This window comes from Mastigoproctus giganteus, chromosome 12 (assembly GCF_048544385.1).
Source record: "Mastigoproctus giganteus isolate SK-2022 chromosome 12, ASM4854438v1, whole genome shotgun sequence".
NCBI classification, from domain to species: domain Eukaryota; kingdom Metazoa; phylum Arthropoda; class Arachnida; order Uropygi; family Thelyphonidae; genus Mastigoproctus; species Mastigoproctus giganteus.
In genome coordinates, this window is record NC_143586.1 from 83471737 (window position 1) to 83494098 (window position 22362).

Here is a 22362-nt window from a genome sequence, read left to right on the forward strand (position 1 = left end):
AAATACCTAGAAAATCTAACAGGATTTCCAAAAACAACCAAGTGCCTGAGATCTGATGACTTGCTCATTGTGGTCTCAGACAAATGGCATTCACAATGGCTCCAAAAACTAACATCCTTTGGAGGATTAACGATCTCTGCCTCCCCTCATGCTACTCTAAACACCTCCAGGGGTGTGATAGCTGAGTGAGATCTCATAAATCTCTCAGAAGAAGAGTTGAAAAATGAATTACAAGACCAGTGAATTTTGCATGTAAAGCGCATATATACCAAACGAGACAATGCTCTAGTTCCAACTTGGAATATAATACTAGCATTTGATAGCCCCAAACCTCCAACATCCATACAAAGCAGGCTATCTGAATTGTCACATAAAATTGTACATCCCTAACCCAACACGCTGTTTTAAATGCCAAAAATTCGGGCATTCCCAAAATGTGTGTAGAAGGTTAGCCACTTGTGCAAATTGTGGTTCACCCGAGCACAATCACTCCGACTGCAAAGCACAGCAGCACAAATGCTCAAATTGTAATGACCCACATAGTGCCTACTCCAGAGATTACCCCTTATGGAAAAAGAAAAAAAAAAAGAAAAAAAAAAAAAACATTCAACGGGTCAAAGCCGAAAAAAACCATCTCGTACCAAGAAGCTAAAAAATCCATACAGGCTCAATTTAACACTTGACCTAGCTTTGCTCAAGTAGTCCAAAAGTCAAATGCAGTAACCAGTACTGTGCAAAGAACAACAATGACTGGTATTCAAACTGAGGTAACATTTCCACCAAACAGATCAATATCAGATTGGGCTCAGTCAATTTTCTGGTAAACTCTTTAAGACAAACAAGGCTGTTAACACACCAATCACTGTTCCGTATACTACTAATAACCCAGTGTACTCAAAAAGTGATGATACTACTAAAACTGATTCAATAGAAATGGAAGGAAACACTGACTGCAAAGAACCCGTTCTCGACCTGTTCCCAGAAGAAGAGATGGAAACAGGAAGCGCATACTTCCCGAAAAGAAAATCTGTTCACCCTAAGTCAGCAGCCTCTCGGACAGAAACTGTGGACCACAGTTCACCCAAATAATGCCCAGTTTTCTTCAATGAAATTGTAGAGGATATCGCAGCAACCTTGATGACCTTCGGGATCTCCTTCTCCAGTATAACCAATTACCTTTTGCCTCCAAGAAACTAACTTAACCGCTTCTGTTACACTTAAACATCATGTTATTTACAGAAAAGATAAGTTTCTCGTGTAAGCAATTCGGCTCATGGAGGAATTGCACTTGTAGTCAGCTCCAATATCCCTTCCCATTAATGTTACAAACAAATCTAGAAGCACTAGCTGCTCGAATATTCTTTCATTTTTCTTTTACCATTGTCTCCTTATATCCCCCCCCCCCCAACCAAGACATTTCTATCACTGATTTCTTACAACTTACACTGAGATCCCCTCCTTTTGCATCATGAGAGATTTTAACGCACGTTAAAATCTCTCATGATGCAAAAGGAGGGGATCTCAGGGGATCGCCTCTGTGGGGTGATAGAATACACGATAAATGAGGGAAAATATTACAGAAGCTTCGAGATAAATTTAATCTGACACTACTGAATACTGGTTTACCCGCTTATTTTTGCCTATCTTCTGGGTCAAGCTCAGCAATTGACATCTCCATTTTCTCACCAGCCCTTTTTCCACTGTTTGACTGGTCTGTTTGTGATAGTCTACTGGGTAGTGACCACTATCCAATAGTCTGTCATGTAGAATCAAATTCACCACCTTGTCATAATCAGACAGCCAAATGGAACTTTGCCAAAGCTGATTGGGAAAATTATAGGCAGCTAGCAATCCTAGAAAAAACAGCTGTTTCAGATGTGTCAATAAATAATGCTGTTGATTATGTAACAAACCAAATATTGCAGGCCACTGAAGCAACAATATCAAGGGTGTCCACAAATCATAGAATAAGATCAAAACCGTGGTGGAACAGTGAATGCAACCAAGCCAAATGACAGAAAAATAAAGCCTGGAATAAATTTCACAAAATGCAACTGCTAATCTAGTGCACTTGAAGAAAGCTAGAGCCAATGCTAGACACATTCAGCAAGCAAGTAAAAGAGAGTCACGGAAACACTTTGCTTCAACTATTACGTGGTCCACCAAAACACAAATCATCTGGAAAAATATTAGAAAAATGTATAACAAATATCCTCATTCGCATCTATCAATACTGAATGTAAACGGGAATGATGTTTCACTACCTCAAGACATAGCTAACACTCTCGGATTATCCTTTGCTCAAACCTCTGCCTTATCCTCATTCTCACCAAACTTTCAGAAGTTAAAGTCCCTTGCTGAAAAGCAGACCCTAAATTTTAACACAGACCACTACCAGACATACAACAGTCCCTTTACCATAATTGAACTACAGCTTGCTCTTAATACCTCAAAACCTAGTGCTGCTGGACCTGACAGAATTCACTATTTCGTGTTAAAAGGGCTGAGCAAAAAGTCGCTTCTTGTCTTATTCCAGCTATATAACTGGGTTTTTACAGAAAATACTTTTCCTGATACCTGTCGACGCTCGTATGTCATAGCTCAATGAACCCATGTCACTATCGGCCTATTCCCCTCACCAGTTGTATGGGCAAAATAAAGGGAAAAAATGGTAAACTCTCTTCTTACCTGGGTGCTGAGAAAATGCAACCTTATCAATTCATTGCAGTGTGGATTTCATACTGGTAGATCAACTTTAGGCCTCTTTGTACAAATGAAAAACCAGATTCGCAATGCCTTCTTAGGGAAGGAACATTTGACTACAGTTTATTTAGACATTGAGAAAGCTTTTGACACAGCTTGGCAATACGGAATTCTCCGTGATCTATATACATTAAGCTTCAGGGTAATATGCCAAGGTTTATACAAAACTTTTTGAAGCAGTGATCCTTTCAGGTCCGCATTCAGTCCACCCTCTCCCGAAACTTCTTCCAAGAAGGTGTTCCACGGGGCTCAGTTTTAAGTGCCACTCTATTCATTATAAAAATCAACTCAATTACTAAGGTCATTCCAGCCACTGTATTTATTACTTTATATGCAGATGATTTTAGTATATATTGTCACTCCCAGAACATGACAATAATTGAGAGACAACTTCAAGGTGCTCTTAATAAGATTACAGTGTGGGCTGTAGATAACGGTTTTCGCATATCATCTGAAAAAACTGTTGCAGTTTATTTCTGTAGAAGACATAATCTTCACCCTGACCCAATTCTAAAGCTGAGGAACCACAATATACCTGTTGTGCCTACCATCCGCTTCCTTGGGTTAACTTTAGATAAAAAAATTGACCTTTCTTGACCATATTAAACAACTTAGAACCACCTGTTTCAAGAAATTAAACTTTTGAGAGTATTATCAGCTACATCATGGGGTGCTGACCATCATACACTCCTTCATTTATATCATGCTATCATAAGATCAAGGTTAGATCACCAGTTTATGGATCACCAGTTTACAAATTAGCTAGACCTAACATTTTGAGATCTTTGGACCCTATTCACCACAGTGCCTATGCATTTCTCTTGGAGCCTACTGCACATCTGTGCAGAGCTTGTATGCTGAAGCCCACGATTCCCCCCACTCTCTCTACGAAGACAAATTTTACTGCTAAATTATGCTGTCAAAATAAAAAGCCAACTCCTGCATCCATCATAGAAACATCTGTTTACACCAGGTTGGGAGAACTTGTATGCCATTTATCCATCAATAAATCAACCTGTTGGCATGCGCCTTTGCTCACTACTTGATAATTGGCAGTTTGACCTTTCTAAAATAGCCAACACTAGTTTCACTGCTCCTCTATGGACTTTTTGTCCTGCTACCTATGATCTGTCCCCTCAAGAATGGGGGAAAACTACTTTCTCCACAGAATGTAAATCAGCTTCATAAATCTCAATTTGAGAAATATGAATCTCATACCCAGATATACACAGACTGCTCCGAAGCTGACCATCATGTCGGTGCTGCTGTTGTTCTTCCATCATCCATAATCTCTAGTCAGTTACCTTTAGAATACAATATCTTTACTGCTGAACTACATGCCATACAAATGGCCCTAGAAACTATAAAATTGTGCTAGTTTACCAATAGTATTATTTTTACTGACTCTCTCAATGCCCTTCTCGCTTTACAGCAACCAAGAAAGCATCACAACTACTTACTTGGTAATATTCAAAACTTGCTGGCTCATCTCAAAAAGAACATGAAAGTAGTAAAATTTTGTTGGGTCACTAGCCATGTTGGCATATCTGGCAATGAGAGTGCTGACTGTGCAGCCAAATCTACTGTGGAACCAATTGATGATGATTCTTTCAAAATTCCTTTCACTGACTCTAAAAGTCTTATAATAAAGCGAAGTATGAATTACTGGCAAAACCAAGAAGGCAGCAAACTCCTTCGGATTAAACTAAGAACTCCAGTTTTTGCCATCTCGTTTCCCCTCGAACCGAAAAGAAGAAGTCACACTTGCAAGATTTACTCACTTTTATCTTCTTTCTTCCTCAGATCTGCTTTTTTGTCTGAACTGCCATGCTCAAATCACACCTACTTTGCAATAAATATTAGACAACAGATCTGATATTAATGCAGTTTTCACTTTCTTAAAAAGGATAAAATGCTATGACAGAATATAATGCTTAAATCTTACGTAATGCACATATCTCACTTTTAATAATGCATGTTATCTGCTACCATTGTTTGGTGCATAATGGCCATTAGCTGCTGTTGCACCATAAAACCTCCAACAACAACAATCCACGAGGAGGATTCCAAGTGGGATGAATAATGAAGTTGCCAAATTACTTGAGCAGAAAAAGATGGCATGGAAAAGTTACAGAGCGATAAAAAGTACTGAAGCCTATATCAGCTACAAATTGATCTGTAATAATGCCACTGAAAAGGTTAGGCTGGCAAAGGCAGATTATGAGACATCTCTGTCAAAGAGAGCAAAGAGGGGTGGGGGGCATAAGGATTTTTCACATAAAACTGCAGCCATTATCAACCCACTGCAGGATTGAAGCCTCCTCAACAATTCGTGCTGAGGGAAATGGACCATAATCTGCCACGCTGATCCATTTCAGGTTGGCAGATCAACCGTATTTAGCAGTCAGGGGCTTGAACCCCAGTCTACTCAAAGAGCGTGTGCTACCCCACTCCTGCTCTTGACCATTCGGCTACAGGAAATCAATCTAATACCAAATTTTTCATATATATATATATATAAATACAAAGAAGAGAAACAAACTAGATCGGACCCTTGTGTAATGGACGTGAGACAGTATTAGATACCTCCAGCTGAAGTTGCAGATGAACTCAACAGTTACTTTGCATCAGCATTTACAAAAGAAAAACCCTTCATGTCAAAGAGAAATTCTGGGAGTGAAGTTGAAAAAATGTTATTAATGTTGTTGAAGTTTCAAAAGTTTATTTAATGATAAATCTTTCGAGCCTACAGGCTCCTGGGATTGATAGCATTTACCCTATAATATTAAGGGAGGCAGCAAGTGAGTGCATTGAACCATTGAGGCTAATTATGAGAGCATCACCTGACTATGGAGTGATTCCATTGGATTGGAAAAGTGTCAATGTATCTCCAATACATAAAGGGCTATCCTAAGAGTGAAATGGGAAATTACCGGCCAGTCAGTCTAACTTAAGTAATAGGGAAAATCATGGAGACTATGATCAAGGGGAGAATTCAGGATCACTTAGATAGAAATGTAATTCTGAAGGATACTCAGCATGGTTTTAGCAATAGCATTAGCATTAGTAGAGGCATTTGATGCAAGAAAGCAAGCTTATGCAGCATCAGCCAAAAAAAAAAAAAAAAAAACCCACTTCCACTTCACCCCTCTGTTCGTTCAAAATACCTGTCCAGCTGAGCCTTAAACTTATTTAGGCTATCAACCTCCACCGCAAGGGATGGCAGTCTGTTCCACCAACCAACCACCCGCTGGCTAAAGGCAAATTTCCGCACGTCTATCCTACATCTGTCTTTCCTCAATTTGAATTTATGCCCTCTCAGGTGATTTTTTCTGAGCTAGAGGAAGAATCCCATCAGCATTGAGCATGCTTAAACCATTCAAGGCTTTATACACCTCTATCAGATCACCTCGCTGGTGCCTAGTCTCCAGACACTGTAATTTGCAAAACTTAAGCCTTTCTTCGTAAGAGCACCCCTTTGTTCCATTCACTAATCTTGTTGCCCTTCTCTGTACTCGTTCCAGCAGCTCTACATCCTTCTTGAAATGAGGTCTCCAGACCTGTATACAGTACTCTAGGTGTGGTCTGACCATTGCCTTATACAATGGAATAATCACCTCCTTATCCCTGCTGGAAAAATTCCTGTATATCATTGACAATACTCCATGAGCTACTCTTGCAGCCCGTCTGCACTGCTCAGAGAACTTCATATCTGCCTGCACAATCACCCCCAAGTCCCTTTCATTCTCTACCACTGTCAGTGTAGTACCACAGAGTTGATACGTTGCTCTGGGGTTGCTTTTTCCCATGTGTAGTACTTTACATTTGTCAATGTTAAACTTCATTTGCCACCTCTCAGCCCATCTGCTCAACCTTTCCAGATCCTGTTGCAGCAGCATAGTGTCAGTAGTGTCCTTGACAACCCTGCCAACCTTTGTATCATCTGCAAACTTGGACATTAAGCTTGATATACCATCATCAATATCATTTATAAATACAGAAAACAATAATGGACCCAACACTGAGCCCTGGGGGACTCCACTAATAACATTAGTCCACGATGAGCAGTGTCCATTGATTACCACTCTCTGTCTTCTCCCCCTCAACCACCCCTTTATCCATAGCAGCAACTTGCCTCCAATGTCACACTGCTCCAATTTGTGTAGCAGTCTTCCATGTGCAACAGTATCAAAAGCCTTTCTAAGATCCAAGTATATAATATCAAAGTTATTCCCTGCATCCAGTTCTTTTGTGACTGCATCATAGTATCCAATCAAGTTGGTCAGGCAAGACTTCCCCTTAACAAAACCATGCTGTGTCTGAGCTATAACTGAAGTCTTGTCTAAATGATCCTGCAGTGCTTCTTTAACCAGTGCCTCCATTAATTTTCCTGGAACAGAAGTTAAGCTCACAGGTCTATAATTACTTGTGTCAGCCTTTGATCCTCCTTTGTGAATTGGGGTCACATTTGCACATTTCCAGTCTATGGGTACCTCCCCTGAGTCCAAGGAAGCTCTCATAATTATGGCATATCATAGTTTTGTAGAGGGAAAATCATGTTTAACTAATCTGGTTAGCTATTTGGAAGGATCACTCAAGAGCTCGACTTAGAGAATAATTTCAACGTTGTTTATTTGGATTTCAGCAGAGTATTTGAACTCAGTCCCACATGAGCAGTTACTTTATATGCTGGAACAGGCTGGAATAACAGGGAAAATCCTTAGATGGATAGCAGGGTAGTGGAGGCAGAGGGTTGTGATAAATGGTTATTCCTCAGCTTGGATTGATGTAAGAAGTGGGGTTCCCCAAGGTTCAGTATTAGGACCATTCTTGTTTTTGATTTTCGTAAATGACATCAATGAAGGGATAGAGTGTGTGATGTCTAAATTTGGTAGAGTAGTTAATGATTGCCGCCAAGCAGAGCTTCTTCAGAATGACCTAGATAGACTTCAGGGATGGTCAGAAAAATGGCAGCTGTGCTGTAATCCAGCAAAGTGCAAAGTATTGCACTTGAGGAACAGTAACCCCAAAATAATTTATACACTTGGCAGAATTGAACTAAAGCCGGTAATGGAGGAAAGGGACTTGGGTATTACAATACGGTCAGATATGAAGTTCTCCGAGCATTGTAGACTGGTTGCAAGGAGGGCCCATGGTGTCCTATCGATGATTTATTGAACAATCCCTAGTAGAGATAAGGAAATAATAATCCCATTATATAAGGCTATTGTTAGACCACACTTGGAATACTGTGTTCAAGTATGGAGACTGCACCTAAAGAAAGACATTGTTCTTCTTGAAAGGGTCCAAAGACAGGTAACTCACCTGGTGAGATTGGTAAAAGGGCATTCATATGAGGAAACACTTTGAATATGTGGTTTGCAGAAGTTGGAAACTAGGCACCCTAGAGGCAATTTGATTGAGGTGTTTAAGGCTCTGAGAGGCATGAGCAAAACGAATAAAGAGAAATTTTCACTGTTATAAACGGTGTTGTAGAGGGAGTTGTTTAGACTGGATTGCAGGAAGTTTTATTTTAGCCAGTGAGTTATAAATTATTGGAATACGTTATTTACATGGGTAGTAGAGGCTGACAGTCTGGGGAAATTCAAAAGTTAGCAGGATAATTACCTAAAGGAGGAGGGAAATGCAAGATTGGCCATTTCCTTTTTCTCTTAATTTTTATTATTATTATTTTTTTAATTTTCTTATTACTATTAATTTGTGTTTATTCTTATTGTTTTATTTTATGTATTTTTTTGTTATTTTATTTTATTATTTTATGTATTTTTTATTATTTTTTATTATTATTATTTTGTTCATTTATTTATTTGTTTGTTTATTTATTATTTATTTATTTTTTTTGCCTGGTGCAGCATAAGCCATAGGCTTCCTTGCACCAAGTGGCCATTACTAATACCAATACTAATATGCTTAAAATATCTGTTATCTTCACGATATACATCCATCTCGAACATACTAACTTGATTCCTAGTGGGTGCATTTTGATAAAAAAAAAAATTTTATGCAGTGGATTCTGGTTGTTGGGCCACTGGTTAATCGGGGCAGCCATTTATTTGGGGCAAATCCTAAAAAACAGAACCCAGTTGAGAAAATAGCCAGGATCTGCCTCGCTTAATTGGGACAACATGCCGTTTAATCGGGGCAGGAGACCACAGCACTGGAGATTACCCTGCGATTGTCTCCGACCATGTGGTTCGCTCTGATTTCTGGAGGTCACAACCATAAAACAATAAAAACAATTAGCAGTTTTTTTTTGCCCTTGGTTGACCATATCAAGTGTTTCTTGACTAATTTTTTCTTCTTTGGATTTCTTTTTCCCTATAGGTTTCTTGGGCTTTATCACTTTCAGAAAGTTGTAATGTTCCTTGTCGATATCTTGGTCATGAGCAGTCTGCAGAAGCTCAAACTTGTTCGTAAGTTCCAGTACATACTGCTTTTTCTCCTCTTCTGTTATCTCAAAGACCTTAGTATTATTTACTTGAGTCAGGTTTTTCCTTTCCTACATCTATATCAAGTGTACATCTTACCATTCTGTGATGACTTCCAACATTTACCTTATTCAGGACGGTAACATCATTCACAATATATCTTCTGTTAGTGAGGATGAAGTCGATTTCATTAGTTGTTAATCCATTTGGACTCTTCCATGTCCACTTTCTGTTCCCCCTTTTCTTGAAAAAAAGTGTTCATTACTGACAATCCTTGAGATTCTGCAAATTCCACAAGTCTTTCACCTCTTTTATTTCTTTCACCAATTCCAAAATTTCCTATAGTTCCTCTTTCTGCGCTGTTTTGCCTTTTTCCAACCTTAGCATTGAAGTCCCCATAATAATAGTGTAGTGGGTTTTCTGCTCATCTAAAAGACTCAATTTCGGTGTACATTTCTTCAACCTCTACATCATCATCATAGCTCGATGTTGGTGCATAAATCATTATAATCTTTACATTGGTTCATTAGAAATCTTGAGTATTAGTCTTGACACCCTTGGTGATGTACTTTTGAATTCCAAAATGTTGTTTTTTAAATCTTTATGGACCAGAAACCCAACTCCACCTTCACTCCTTTCACTGTTTCCATTGGTGTACAGCAGATTTCCACTTGATAAACTTATAAGTGATTCATTTCTTCTTCTTGTTTCAGCCAAACCAATGATATTCCAATTCACATTTTCTAATTCCTTTTCCAGCTCTAATATCCAGTCTTCACTGATGAGTGATCTTACGTTATAACAGGCTAAGTTCAGTTTCTGTGCATGGCAACCTGGCCGTACCCAGAGATTCTTAGCACCCTCTGCTTCCACTCTGATCCTCTCACTGCCGTAAGAGGGGGAGTGAAAGCTGCTGGGGACTGAGGGCCATTTGTTTTGTCATGCTCTTATATGCGGAGGGTTTGGTCTTTTCCTCTTCACGCTGACCAGGCGTCTTGAAGAGAACCACTTTACACATTCGTTGCCACCTAAGTGACATAACAGGGCTTACCATCGAGAAGGTGTGCATGAGTGGATTTTAGGGAGGCAGGCCAACCGGACTTCTCCTAAATCTTCTGCAATAGAGAGATATTGGATCAATCAGTGTTTTAGGCTGAGTGTCTGATGACACACAGCCTAAAACCCTTTAAGCCCCTTAAAAAATAATAACTCAATACCCAATGGATGGATTTTCATAGATCTCATAGAATGATGATTTGTCAAGCCTTCCCAAATTTCATTAAAATTGACTAATAAAAATCTGGCAATTATTGTTTATTTGTCTATCCATCTACGTATAATAACTGAACTCTCAGTAGATAGATTTTCATGAAATTTTATCTTTGGCTCTTCTAGGGTGATTTGTCAAGCCTGTTAACAAAGACTAATAGATTTGTGAAACCTTTCACAAATTTCATTAAAACGGACTGATAGAAATCTGATAATTATTATTTGTCATCCATAGATTATTGGTATACCATGTATCTGAAACACTGGATGTTTCAGATGTTTTTTGTGTTTGATGGTATGTGTTTATTGTGCAGATGCACAGAAAAGAAATGTTCTCAGTTTGCTCTTAAAAATAATTGCTTTTTGCTCATTTTTATATTTGTGTAAATCATGAATTATTACTACTTGCTAAGACACCAGAATTGTAATGTAGTATGTACATGAACTTGCCTAATGTCATTCTCATCACTACCAGAATACTGAATCAGATGTTCACTCCTCAACAGCATCTGGAGGAATGCCCTCCCAAGACTTTCATTGCCTTCACTTTCAAATTTTTCTTCAATGGGCATTCACTGTCATGACTCAGTGGCATCTTTTATAATATTTATGCAATCCACAGTGTTATTGTTTTGATAGCACCAAAACACCATTAGTGTTGGATCCCTATCATCCAAGGTATATGTAAGTGTACAACAAATGTAAAAACTCTTCATTGTTGCTATCACACCTTGGATCAGAGGCTAAAGGAGTGACATTGTGTGAGGACAAAGAAGAATAATATTTGGATATGTGAATTGGAACATCTCAGGCTGACCAGGTAAATTATTAATGAGGAGTAGCACCTTAAAGGTTAGTTTGTTTCCCACAAAGTATCACTCCACCATCTACATAACAGTTGTTGAACCAGTCTATGGCAAATGATGCAAAAAAGCATCATTTGCCACTACTGCTAGCCGCTGTAGAAGCATCGGCAAAAAAATTCCCATTTCATTTCACCTGTTCTCCCCTCTGACAGTTTATCTAGTTCTTTGATTTTATTCAAACTAACCACCTTCACAACACCACATTGGAATTTGTTCCGACAATCAACCATCCTCCCTCAATTTGAATTTAAGTCCTGTCATGTATAATATGAACATAAGGAAGAGTTCCATCAGCATTGAGCTTAATTAATCCTTTGAAGTCCTTAAATACTTCAATCAGATCTCCTTGCAGGTGCCTAGTCTCCAGATGCTGTAATTTGCAAAATTGATGCTGAGAATATGCTGCTCCCCTTACCAGTCTTCTCCTCTTCTTTGCACCCATTCCAACAGATCCATAAATTCCTAAACTGGAGCTTCCAGGCAACAGTTAAGCTATTCCTTGAATTCTATGCCAAATTCAAGATATAGCTACCCATTACCCTATGCAAAGGAATAATCACCTCCCTGTTGCTTTGCTGGCACAATTTCTGTATATCATTCTCAAAATCCTGCAAGCTGTCCTGGCAGCCTGTCTGCATTGCTCAGAGAACTTTATATCTGACTGCACGGTTAACCCCGGGTGTTTTTCATTCTCCAGTTCCCTGAGTGTGGTACCACAAAGCTTGTACTTTAACCTGGATTGCTGCTCCCCTTACGAAGTAACTTGCATTTGTCAATATTAAAATTCAGTTGCCACTTCTCAGCCCATCTGCCTAATTTGAATAGATCTTGTTGCATTAGCATTCTCTGATAACTGTTATTAACTACCCTGTCAACCTTCATATCATCCGCAAACTTAGACATTAAGCTTGAGCATCAGTATTTCTAATAAATATAGAAAACAGCAATGTGCCCAACACGAAACCCTGGGGATTTCCACTAATAACATTAGACAAGAAGAGTAGTGTCCATTTATAATCACTCTGTCTTCTCCCACTCAACCATGTTTTTATCCATAGCAGAAATTTTCCCTTAATGCCACAGTGCTCCATTTTGTATAGGAGTCTTTTATGTGCAACAGTGTCAAAAGCTTTCCTGAAATCTAAGTATATGATGTCAAAATTAATTTTTTCATCTAGTTTGTTTCAATACAGCTGGAAAGCAATACAGTAAGAACTGTATTGCTTTCCAGAAAAATTCTTACTGAATCCAGAGATGCTGTCATAATCATGACATCATCCCTGGATTTTGCTTACCTGTTTTGCCACCTCCCTCATATAGATTGCATCCACCTCAGGTTCCTTTTTTATGTTTAGCTCCCCACCAAAATTTGACTGTCTGCTGGCATCTCCATCCCTAAAAATTTCCTCATGTGTGAATAATGCAAAATGCCCATTCAGTTTGTTGCAGACCCGAGCAGAATCATCAACGGTTAATCCATTCATATTTAGTAAACCAATGTGATTCATTGCCTACATAAGTAAAGAAGTCTTTACTGGGTTTCTTTTCCCGAGACTTCTTGTAATGTGCCTTAGCTTGCCTAACCTCCTTTGTAACTTGATTGCATACTAGTTTAAATCTACTGTATTCATTTGTATCACCTGATAATTTATAGACATCCTATGCACTTTTCTTCACTGCCTCAAGTCGTGTTAGTGATCTTACAGCCATTGTTATCTCTGCAAGCATAGGTTTGATGAAGCAATCTCCAGAAGCAGCTGTTGCTAAAAAAAGAGAAGAATTGCACTGTTCTTGGTCACATTGAATCCTTGAACAGCTTTTTCATTCTTCAAAATAAATGTTCCAGAAGGCACCCACTTTCAAAATAAACCAGTTAAAAATTTGCTCTTTTATGTAATCCTTCTCCTGAATCTTCTTTAGGTATTAGGAGCTCTGGGGTGTCAGCATGATCTGCTGTGTCAGATCACACTGACATAAATTTTACATTAATATCTCATTTAAATTTTATGTTGGACATACAACTTTGGTAATCGAGACCCACTAATTTTCATAAAATCGGACAAATGCTAACTTATTGTGCTTTTTTATTGTAGAGAATCTGTCCTCATTTTGAATTTAGAATAAATGGTGTGAATTTAAACCAAATAAGATAGGGTGATAAATAGAATGTATAGGATTTTAAGAAATATTTTAGGAATATTAAATTTTAAAAATATTATATTTTATTTAAGTCAGACTTACCTGAGATTTTTTCAGGAGGTTTTTTTTATTTTCAACTGAAATAAAATTTTAATAAAAATCAAATTTTTTATTGAAATAAAAATTTAATAGCCCAGTTCAATAATACTTTCAGGTATATTGATCTATAGAGGATGATCGCAAACAAGAAATCAAATCACTTAAGGACAGATTCTCCACCACGGCTACCCAAAATGGCTCATAAACAGTGCCTTAAACATTGTTGAAACAAACAGTAAAGAAAAACCAAAATAAGAAGTGATAAAAAAGCAATGGAGAGGCCTGTATATTGAAATGTACCAACACCCTTTGAAAAAAAATTTTCAAAGATTCCAGAGTAAACTTAGCCTTTGGCAGTTCCAAGAAACTATGGGCATACCTTAAAAATTCAACAAACAATAAAAAAACAATAGATTTTAAAAACAAACAAACGTAGTTTATGCAATTCCTTGCACACCAGTCTGTGATTGCATATATATATATATATATATATATATTTAAATGTTGAAATAGTTGGAAAACGAAATATTTCATAATAAAAAATAAAAAGGAGGGTACGGCATACATCAGAGACAGCAAAAAGCATATTCCTCTACATGATGCTTGAAATATAACCATATAAATTAAGATAAAAATAAAAATAAAATAAAATAATGCTAGCAGTACGGCAAGACAAAAGCAGAAAGGTGAAATTATACCCAAATTCAAATCAAGCAGGGAGGGACGAGAGGGGTAACAAGAGTAAAAACATTGCAGCAGAAACTCTAAATTAATTTAGAAAATCTAAATGTTCAAATAATAATTCTTCAAAATTTAAAAGCCAATTAAATAGAAATTTAACAGTGCCCCCTCTGACGGGCGCCACAGTCTTTCTACTTGCAAGTCTATTGAGCACTTTTCCTTTTTGTTCCAGTTTCATAACTTTCCTTGGTGCCTCCGTAGCCAGGTTGGCAGGAGCAGCAGTGCATAGCACATGCTTCTTAATTAGACCGGGGTTTGAGCTCGTGACCACCAAATACGGAGGATGCAGAAAGGTCAGGGAATGACCACCACATATCCCCGGAGCAATATGGCCTTAGTTGCTAATGCTCCTAAAAACCAAAATAAAAACAAAACTTTCCTTGCTCTTTTCACACAGTTATTCTCAGCACTTACTAAACTTTTAGAGGACAGGAAGAGTATAATAAATGTTAATTAATAACAAATGCAGCAATCTTTAAAGTGTTACACAGAAACTAGGCCAAATTAAGTCCATGGGAAAACTCATCAATCTATAGCCAGGCAGTAATATGTCCACGTGTACTACTGTATACAATAGAGCATTGATACTCCAAACTAATTGGGACTGGGGGGGTAGTTCAGACTTCTGATTTGTTTGGATTTTCGAACTTATCAAAGATACCATTCTGGAGGCTACAAAAAACAAGGTTTAGTAAGTTTAGAAATAAAAACGCTAAGTTGTACTTACGTATATTTATTCATATGTGACAAAACAATTAGAAATTTCAGCCACAATAACACACGTGTATAAGCCTTTAACGAAAGTGATTTCTTATTTTTTGCTGCACCATTTTCGAACTTCTTTTCTTTTCTGCCAGATCCTCACTCTTTTCAGCAAGAGTAGTTGAGTTGGAGAGCAGTTAGTTTGTTGCTCGTACTTAGCCCTCATGGGTAACACAGTTGGTAGAACCACCGTTCTCCCTGCCCCAGGTGTAAAAGACCTGAGTTGAGTCCCATTGTTGATGGGGTGTTACTTTTATGAGCCATCTTCACAACGTGGCTGAGTTAGTCTTTCTCCCTGAAACTCGGGTTTTTCATATAGCAAACAGAAAATTGACCACAGAACACACAAAAATCATACCAAGTAAGAATTTGTTTATATTTAAGAGGAAAAGAAATTTACAGATTTTTATCTTCTTCTAACAGTTAACATGGACTTGTTATTTTCAAACAGGTCTCATTTGTTAATTCTAATATTAATACTAATATCTAGGAGAAAAAGACCTAGAGGTAATTGTGCAGACATGAATTTCTCTGAGCAGTTTAGATGGAGCTACTAGAAGAACTCATGTGGTATTGTCAAGTGGTAATATTCTCATTTTCTGAAAAATGAAAATTTTTTTTTTTCTGTGATTAATAGAAATGAAAAGTAAATATAGTTATTCCCATTATCAATTAATTATAAGATAATAACTTTATAGGACACCTAATAAAACTATAGGTTTGCATGCTCAAACTTAGCCATTTAGTTTAATTACAGGTGTGTAATATTTATTACTCTCCTCCTATATTACACTTTTCTTTTCTTTTTTTTTTCTCTCTGAATTTATGTATCTCTTCATGGGTACTGTTATGCAAGACATCGTGTTCATGAGTCTTGCATAACAGTACACGTGAAGCATGCATGGACTGTCAAAAGCTAACAATACTGCATTAAAATTGTATACAGGGGTGTGATTAAAGACAAATTAATCTTGCATTATATAATTTTCAAACTTTATTTAATCTATATTTTAGATAATGATATTTGTTTAAATTCCCACTCAAAATGCTTACTTGTATTTTGTATATTATTAATACAGGGATTTGGAAGAACACCTTATCTCTGGCATATTGGCAATGTGAATATTTTAATATATCAAAAATGTTAATACTGCATTAAAATTACATGTAAAAATCGATAATTTTTACAGCTTTAATCATACAGGAGTGTGATGAAAGAGAAATTAATTTTGCGTTATATAATTTTCAAACTTTATTTTATCTATATTTTAGTTAGATTAAATAAATAAATATTTTAATATAAAACATGAATATTTTAATATATCAACTGTGCGTGTGTGTCTGTTTATATATATAGGTTTTGTTTTTGTTTTCCCACAGAGCATTTATATTGCAGAAATTGCAGAAGGTGGGGCAGCAGCAAAAGATGGAAAACTGAAAGAAGGAGATAAAATATTGTCAGTTAATGGCAGGGATATGACAGAAGCTAGACATGAGGATGCTGTTGCTATATTGAGTAGGCTAGATAGGTTTGTTCGGTTGGTTGTGCAGAGAGTACAAGTAAGATTTCTTTTTTAAACCATTTATATATAAAGATTTAAATATAAATCTAATATAAAGATTTAAATATAAATATATAAAGATTTAAACCATTTATATATATATATTAATTTATATATATAAAAAGAAATAAATATCATAAAACAATGACAGTACAGAAGAGAAAAATATTCTTCTTTTTCTTTATCCAGTTGTGCAGTTTACCATACATCTTAGAGATGTAATGCTTTCTTACTCATTTCGGTCCTGAATAAGATTTTGCTTTATTTTTAAATGATTTAGTGGCACCTCTGTAGGCAGGAGCAGCAGTGCGTAGCACACGCTTCTTGATTAGACCGGGGTTCAAGCCCATGCCCTCCAAATATGGAGGATGCAGTAAGGTCAGGGAATGACCACCCCATATCCCCGGAGCAATATGGCCTTAGTTGCTAATGCTCCTAAAAACCAAATAAACAAACAAACAAACAAATGATTTAGTTTGATTTGAATCAAATAATATTGTAAAAAAAAAATTGTTTGGCATTCAGCATTCTTGGTTTTTATCCCATTCCCTGTATGAATGGGATAAAAACTTAACTTAATAAACCACATAATCCCACAGGGATTATGTGGTTTATTAAGTTAAGATGTTGTTTATTAAGTCTATGAACTGTTTATTAATAATATTGCAAATGATTTTATAACATAACTGTATCACACAGTACATTGTAATTCTGCCACCATTGCTCTGAATCAATATAAGAATGATATAAACACTATTTAAAATCCTTATTATTTAATAATTTAGTATAATTTAATAATAGAATTGTTTTTATAAGTCTATAAAGTTATAATAGTACAAATTTGAATTTATAACGTATCACCTCAATGTAACTTAAAACAGTATAATATACTGCTGTCACACTTGGAAACAGTGTATCATTATTATACTCATCTCTTAGTTTCATCTGGTATTTTAAAATTAAATTTAGACTAAAACCATGCCTCAGACAAAAGCAGCAAAGCAGACGTCTCAAAGTAGCAGGATGCTTTAGCTCGGGTAAGAACTTCCAGTGGCAGTTTCCTTACAAATCAGGATTTTATAATGTGCACTATTTGGTGCCTGTTTGCAAATCTACCTGTAATAGGACATGCTGCACCTAAAAGGGATGCATTTTTGTGTATTTGTCATTGTGAAGAGTGTGAGAAGATAAAGCACAAATTCTTCATCCTAATGAGCTTGAAGAACAGGGTCAATGCTGTCAAAAGAATTTAAATGGACCCATCAAGCTCTCAACAGCCCAGGTCAATGCTATAGCTCACACTGCATCAAAGCAATATAATGGCATCCTCAGTGGTAGAGATTGGTCCACATTAAGTTGTTATTGTTAGGGAAACGAAAAATACATTGTGTAAGAAGGATAGATGGAAAGGGGCTAGGGTATGTCTGCCTGGGGGAAAGTTGATCAGATTGTAGAGTAGCTATCGTCTTTTAAAGTCAGAAAGGGTCATGTTGTTATACATGTTGGTACTAATAGTATAAAGACTAGGAGACCTTAGGATTTACTTAGCAAGTACAGGCTAAAGTTGGGGGGGGGGGTACAAAATGCCACAAGTTAGGATTAAATTTGAAAGTGTCTGCATTTCTGTTCAGATGTGATAGAAGAGAGTACCTGGTCAATCAATATGGCCAATGAAGAGAGTAGAACAGAACTTTCATCATCATGGTCTGTACTTATTAACAGAAGAGACTGTTTTTACATGGATGGAATACACTTAAATAGATGTTAAACAACAAGAATATTTGCTGTTATTAAGCCAGTGTTAGGTTGGATTGGAAAACAGCTAGCTTGGGGGAATACACAGCCTGATAGATTAACAGCAACCACAGTCAGAAGTGAAAGTGATTTGTGCACTGCTTCTATTGGGTCAGGTAGCATTCTGGAAAGCAAAATCTTGGGGACTACAAAGCCTACTTGGAGTAGGCTTTGTAGTCCCTCGGGACAAGAAAATATATGGGTTGTACTAAGGTTGCTAAGAGTGAAAACACCCACATACACTTGCTTGTACATCAATGCTAGGAGTATAGTAAACAAATTTGAAGAATCTGAAATACTGGCAGTGTACATGCTGCCATTCAGACATAAGGGTTGGAGAATTTGAATATAGTGAGTACAATGCATTCAGAAAGGACAGGAGGGGTGGAGTTATGCTCTTAGTTAAGAAGTATATAGAATGGCAGGTGCACACTCAAGTTGATGTGGGTTGATAGTGCATTGTTGATGTCAGTTTGGTGTGATATAAAGACTGGAAAAACAGAAATGAGATTAGAGGTATGTTAATGATTGTAATGAGTACAATGAACTTGTTGATACAGAAGTAAATTAGAATATCCGAAAATTAGAATTTCTTATAATAGAGGATTTTTAACTTTTCAGATGTTGACTGGAACATGTAGGTATATTGCTCACACAGTAGCAGAGCTTTTCTGGATCTACTAGATGGCTGCTGTCTATCTACACAGAGCTAGATCAAAGAGTTATGGTGCCTGAGCCAACTTTGCTTTAGTGCCTTTGTCCTGATCCCATTCATATAAGCTTTAAAAGTTTTTTTTAGTTCAAAAATAAAATATAAATTTTTCTATATAATTTTATTGATCATTTTATTTGAAACTCTGGAATCAAAATTAAAATACAATTTATTAATTTAACTTTAATAAACAAGTAGGATTAATTATTTCATGTTAAAATTTCATCTTTAAAGATTAACTTTTCCCTTCCTTAACAGCTGAAAATCTTTGGATTGTTTCATCCAGTTCTAAATCCTTGGTAGTGGCATATTTCAATTGATAAGGCTGCTTGGTCCATCCAGCCTATCTTGTTTCATCATGGAAGAGATAAGTTATGATTTACTTCATCTTTGAAAAGCTCTGTTCTGCAGTAGTCTCTGATACTGGCAAAGTTACAAGATTTCTTTACACCAAAAGGTTTGCCAGTAATGCTTTTAAATTGTTTGAGCATATGCATTGCTAGATTTTTGGTGGAGAACTCAACTTTTCCCCAGGCAGACATACCCTAACCCTTTTCCACCTATCCTTCTTACACAATATATTTTCCGTTTCCCTAACAAAAGCTACTTCTTGTGGGACCCGTGGTCTCTGCCACTGAGGATGCCATTGTGTTGCTTTGATGTAGTGTGAGCTATAGCATTGACCTGAGCAACAGAGAGCTTGATGGGTCCATTTGCCCTCTTTTGAGGGCATCGACCCTGTCATTCAGAATGGTTTTGCAAATTTTTAATCTTCATATAAATCAATGCTGGAGATGTCAGATCACAGTTAATCACAGTCTGTAAGCAGAATTTCTAAATCCAAAATATCATTATGAAGCTTGTCTAACACTCATTTCTGTGGCATAATTCAAATTGTATAGAAATTGCAATTAATTGTTATGCTTTACAATCAGTTAAACACTTTAACTGACTTGGTTGCATTGTCCAAAATGTTGAAAAAGTGTATCCTGAAATTTCCTTCTTTATTAAACTTTTTTTTTCCAGACGAATTGTTGTTGCTCAAGTTCAATTCAGTTGCTAACTTTTTTGCATCATCTTGAAGGCATTTAAATTTATCATCTGTTTCACAGTTTATAAGATACTTGATAGATGTTGAACGTGTAGAGTGGTTCTCTTCAAGACGCCTGGTCAGCGTGAAGAGGAAAAGACCAAACCCTCCAGCAATGAGAGCACAACAATACAAATGGCCCTCAGTCCCCAGCAGCTTTCACTCTCCCTCTTACGGCAGCGAGAGGATCAGAGTGGAAGCAGAGGGTGCTAAGAATCTCTGGGTACGACCAGGCTGCCATGCACGGAAATTGAACTTGGCCTGTTATAACGTACGATCACTCATCGGTGAAGACAGGATATTAGAGCTGGAAAAGGAATTAGAAAATGTGAATTGGAATATCATTGGTTTGGCTGAAACAAGAAGAAGAAATGAATCACTTATAAGTTTATCAAGTGGAAATCTGCTGTACACCAATGGAAACAGTGAAAGGAGTGAAGGTGGAGTTGGGTTTCTGGTCCATAAAGATTTTAAAAACAACATTTTGGAATTCAAAAGTACATCACCAAGGGTGTCAAGACTAATACTCAAGATTTCTAAGAGGTACAAGCTAAAGATTATAATGATTTATGCACCAACATCGAGCCATGATGATGAAGAGGTTGAAGAAATGTACACCGAAATTGAGAGTCTTCTAGATGAGCAGAAAACCCACTACACTATTATTATGGGGGACTTCAATGCTAAGGTTGGAAAAAGGCAAAACAGCACAGAAAGAGGAACTATAGGAAATTTTGGAATTGGTGAAAGAAATAAAAGAGGTGAAAGACTTGTGGAATTTGCAGAATCTCAAGGAATGTCAGTAATGAACACTTTTTTCAAGAAAAGGGTGAACAGAAAGTGGACATGGAAGAGTCCAAATGGATTAACAACTAATGAAATCGACTTCATCCTCACTAACAGAAGATATATTGTGAATGATGTTACCGTCCTGAATAAGGTAAATATTGGAAGTGATCACAGAATGGTAAGATGTACACTTGATATAGATGTAGGAAAGGAAAGGAAAAAACTGACTCGAGTAAATAATACAAAGGTCTTTGAAATAACAGAGGAGGAGAAAAAGCAGTATGTACTGGAACTTAAGAACAAGTTTGAGCTTCTGCAGACTGCTCAGGACCAAGATATTGATGAGGAATATTACAACTTTCTGAAAGTGATAAAGCCCAAGAAACCTATAGGGAAACAGAAATCCAAAGAAGAAAAAAATTAGTCAAGAAACACTTGTCATGATGAACCAAAGACGACAAATGAAGAGCAAGAAAAACAGTGACAGGGAGAAAATTGAGTATACTGAGTTATGCAAAGCCATTAGAAAGAGACTCAGAGAGGACATAAGAAGATTTAACACAAGAAAAGTAGAACAAGCATTAAGGGAAAACAAAGGATTTAAATCAGCAGCCATGAGCAGTAATACAGAAAGACAAATGATACTGAAACTGAAGAATAGCGATGGTGTACTTATAAACAGCAGAGAAGGCATAATTCAAATAGCAGAAGACTACTATAGAGAACTATACAAGGAGCGAGGGAATGATACCAGCAGTGGGGAAGATGGATTGCAAAGTAGCAACACATACGACATACCCGATATTCTTCCTGATGAGGTAGAACATGCATTGAAGAAAATGAAGAATCGGAAAGCCCCGGGGGAAGATGAAGTTACTGTAGAGTTGTTAAAATTGGGAGGAAGAGACATAACACAAAAACTGGCAAGGCTCTTCACAAAGTGCATTAGAAAAGGTGTGATGCCTAAGCAGTGGAATAATGCAATCATAGTTTTGCTGCATAAGAAAGGAGATAAATCAGAAATTGGAAATTATAGACCAATTAGCTTGTTATCCCATATCTACAAGTTGTTCACAAGGGTCATTACTAACAGATTAGAAAGAATACTTGATGAGAATCAACCGAAAGAGCAAGCTGGCTTTAGGACGGGTTTCTCAACTATGGATCACCTTCACGTAATATCACAGCTAATGGAGAGAGCAAATGAATATAAAACACCATTATGCCTGGCATTTGTGGATTATGAAAAGGCATTTGACTCCATACAGCATAAGGCAATGTTTCGGGCACTGGAAAGACAAGGCATAGATACTCCATATATTATGAT

At 37.0% G+C, this 22362-nt stretch overlaps 1 protein-coding gene across 7 annotated transcripts in view; it reads left to right on the forward strand.

Annotated features, from left to right (window-relative positions):
* The window catches only part of scrib (scribble planar cell polarity protein), a 1177936-nt gene that overhangs the window by 523062 nt on the left and 632512 nt on the right, over positions 1–22362 (forward strand). For all 7 annotated transcript variants that reach the window (XM_090386364.1, XM_090386369.1, XM_090386366.1 and 4 more), the window contains exon 22: positions 16469–16648. In XM_090386364.1, coding sequence (XP_090242490.1) covers positions 16469–16648 — 180 coding nt within the window. The remainder of the gene's footprint in view (positions 1–16468; positions 16649–22362) is intronic.